Source organism: Penaeus japonicus, unplaced genomic scaffold (assembly GCF_977035675.1).
Source record: "Penaeus japonicus unplaced genomic scaffold, GWHDUDI00000001_assembly GWHDUDI00000020, whole genome shotgun sequence".
Taxonomy (NCBI): Eukaryota; Metazoa; Arthropoda; class Malacostraca; order Decapoda; family Penaeidae; genus Penaeus; species Penaeus japonicus.
Window position 1 is genome coordinate 1 of NW_028234422.1, and position 2,500 is coordinate 2,500.

The following is a 2,500-nucleotide window of genomic DNA, read 5'->3' on the forward strand; positions in this document are numbered from 1 at the left end:
ACTTCACAGCGATATGGCTTCTCCTTTGTCTGTCTTCTAATGTGATTTACTAGACTATGTTTATGGAGAAAGCCTTTTCACAAACTTCACAGTTATACGGCTTCTCCTTTGTATGTATTCTCATGTGCGTTACAGATTTCGTTTCAATGAAAGCCTTTTCCAAACTTCACAGCTATATGGCTTTTCCTTTGTATGTATTCTAATGTGAGTTACTAGAGTATGTTTATGGGACTGAAAGCCTTTTCACAACCTCACAGCTATACGGCTTCTCCTTTGTATGTACTCTCATGTGAATCGTGAGTTTGCTCTTACAAACTTCACAAACAATACCTTTCCTTTCCTCATCGCTTTTTCTATGTAGAAGCTCTTCATTGCCTTCGCTGTGCGCCGCCTGATCCTCACCTGATGACCCCTTGGGCCCAAAATCCTCAGCCACGAATGGAGCTGCTGGCAATTCGTCATTGGAATCTTCAATCACATTACTTGAGTCTCTTTCAAAATCTTCCTGTTTGAGATCTTTATAGAAGGGAAATCCATGCTCTGTTGCTGCCTTGCTCACTTCATCCCTCGCTTCATCTGCGTAATCAAGGCTTTCTTCCTTAATTTCCACACACGTCTCTTCGGTGACACCTTCGCTGGCCTCTTCCTTGATTGCGACCCCTGCGCCGTAGATTTCCCCGTCCCTGAGTGGGGCCAAAGGCAGCCAGTCCGACAGGAAGCTCATCGTCGGACTTCTGAAGATAATATACAACAACAAAAGTAATATGATTGATAATATTACTCCATGAAGTTCTTAGGAACATTTTATCTTTAATGCTAAATATTTGTGCTAAAAATGTTGGTAATAACAAAAACCACAGATGATATTAATGCCACGAAAAAAATGAATACATATTCATGCATATTCATGCATATTTATGCATATTCATACATATTCATACATATTCATACTCATTCAGACACATATTCATACTCATTCAGACACATATTCATATTCATTCAGACACATATTCATATTCATTCAGACACATATTCATACTCATTCAGACACATATTCATATTCATTCAGACACTATTCATATTCATTCAGACACATATTCATATTCATTCATACACACATTCATACATATTCATACACAGGTAAGTTCCATACCTGATTTCAACACGGTCAACGATGTGATTAGAAGAGGTTTCCTTCGCTCTCCACACAGCTGACCTTCCACCACCCGAGTGCTGCCTTTCCTTCGGCGTCAACGCAGGAGACTCTTCGCTCACCGAAGCCGTGGCTCGACTGAACTGCGAGAGGCGGAGGGAGAGCAAGGGAACTCCAGGCTTCCCCCAGGTCTTGGGGGACGAGGAAGGGCAACCGCCATGCCTTTCCACTTGTTCAGGAACTGCTTGTTTCAAGAGAAGGAAAATTGTATTTGTTGATGTGTTCAGAATAATTCCATTAATGATTGATAATAAAGACATGATAGGAATAAAGATGGCGAGAATTAAGATATCAATATTAGTAATAATAATAGGAGAAATTGTAATTGTAAAAAAATAACGATAAAAATAATGAATAGGAACACTGTCCATAATTATAATATTGGTAATGGCAATATCAATGATAATGGTGATAATTGTAATAATGGTAGAAATGATAATGGCAATGAGGATAATGGTGTTAACAAATTATGATTTTGGTAATAAAGGCGATGCTATTAGTGATAATAAAAAGGATAATGATAATGGTAATAACAATAGTGACACTTATGATAATGGTAATAATGAACAAAATATTTATGATGATAATAATAACATTGATCGTGGTTCTGATATAATGATTAAATGATTTATATGATGATAACGATGATAATGAATATCATGATGATAACGATGATAATGAATATCATGATAATAACGATGATAATGAATATCATGATAATAACGATGATAATGAATATCATGATAATAACGATGATAATGAATATCATGATAAATATAATGATAATGATATTAATGATGAATATGGTTAAAAGGATAAAGAAAATAAAAGTTATACATATGAATGTTATGAAAATGGTAAATGTGATAACAATAATGACAATGACGAGATTGTTAGAAAGTATGAAATTAGAACCTATGATAATTCTAATCATGATTATGATGGTCATAATAATGATCTTGTTAAATTATTTCAATTATGATGAAAAGGATGATAATGGTGATGATTTTCATGGTGATTATAATCATGATAAGCTTCATGATCATGATAAACATGTGAATGAGGATGATACTAATAATGATACGAAAGATAATGTTTATGATATTGATAATAGTAATAATGACAATAATGTTCCGATTTCTGTCAATGATGATAGTAATAAAGTGATCACGACGGTAATGATAACAATAATGGTAATTATAATAACAATATTAGTAGTTCTGTTGGTAATGATTATGAAAATATTATAAAGATAATAGTTTAAAGAGGGTGATAATACTGATGATA

General features: G+C 34.0%; 1 protein-coding gene across 1 annotated transcript; it reads right to left on the reverse strand.

Annotated features, from left to right (window-relative positions):
* Window positions 1-255: 255 nt before the first annotated feature.
* Window positions 256-1,473, reverse strand: LOC147469590 (uncharacterized; the record flags this gene model as incomplete). The annotated part of the gene is made up of 2 exons (XM_086548491.1): window positions 1,154-1,473; window positions 256-734 (listed from the first exon to the last, which is right to left on the reverse strand). Coding segments are annotated over exons 1-2 (799 nt in total), but the record flags the coding sequence as incomplete, so codon positions are not given.
* Between the last annotated feature and the right edge of the window lie 1,027 nt (window positions 1,474-2,500).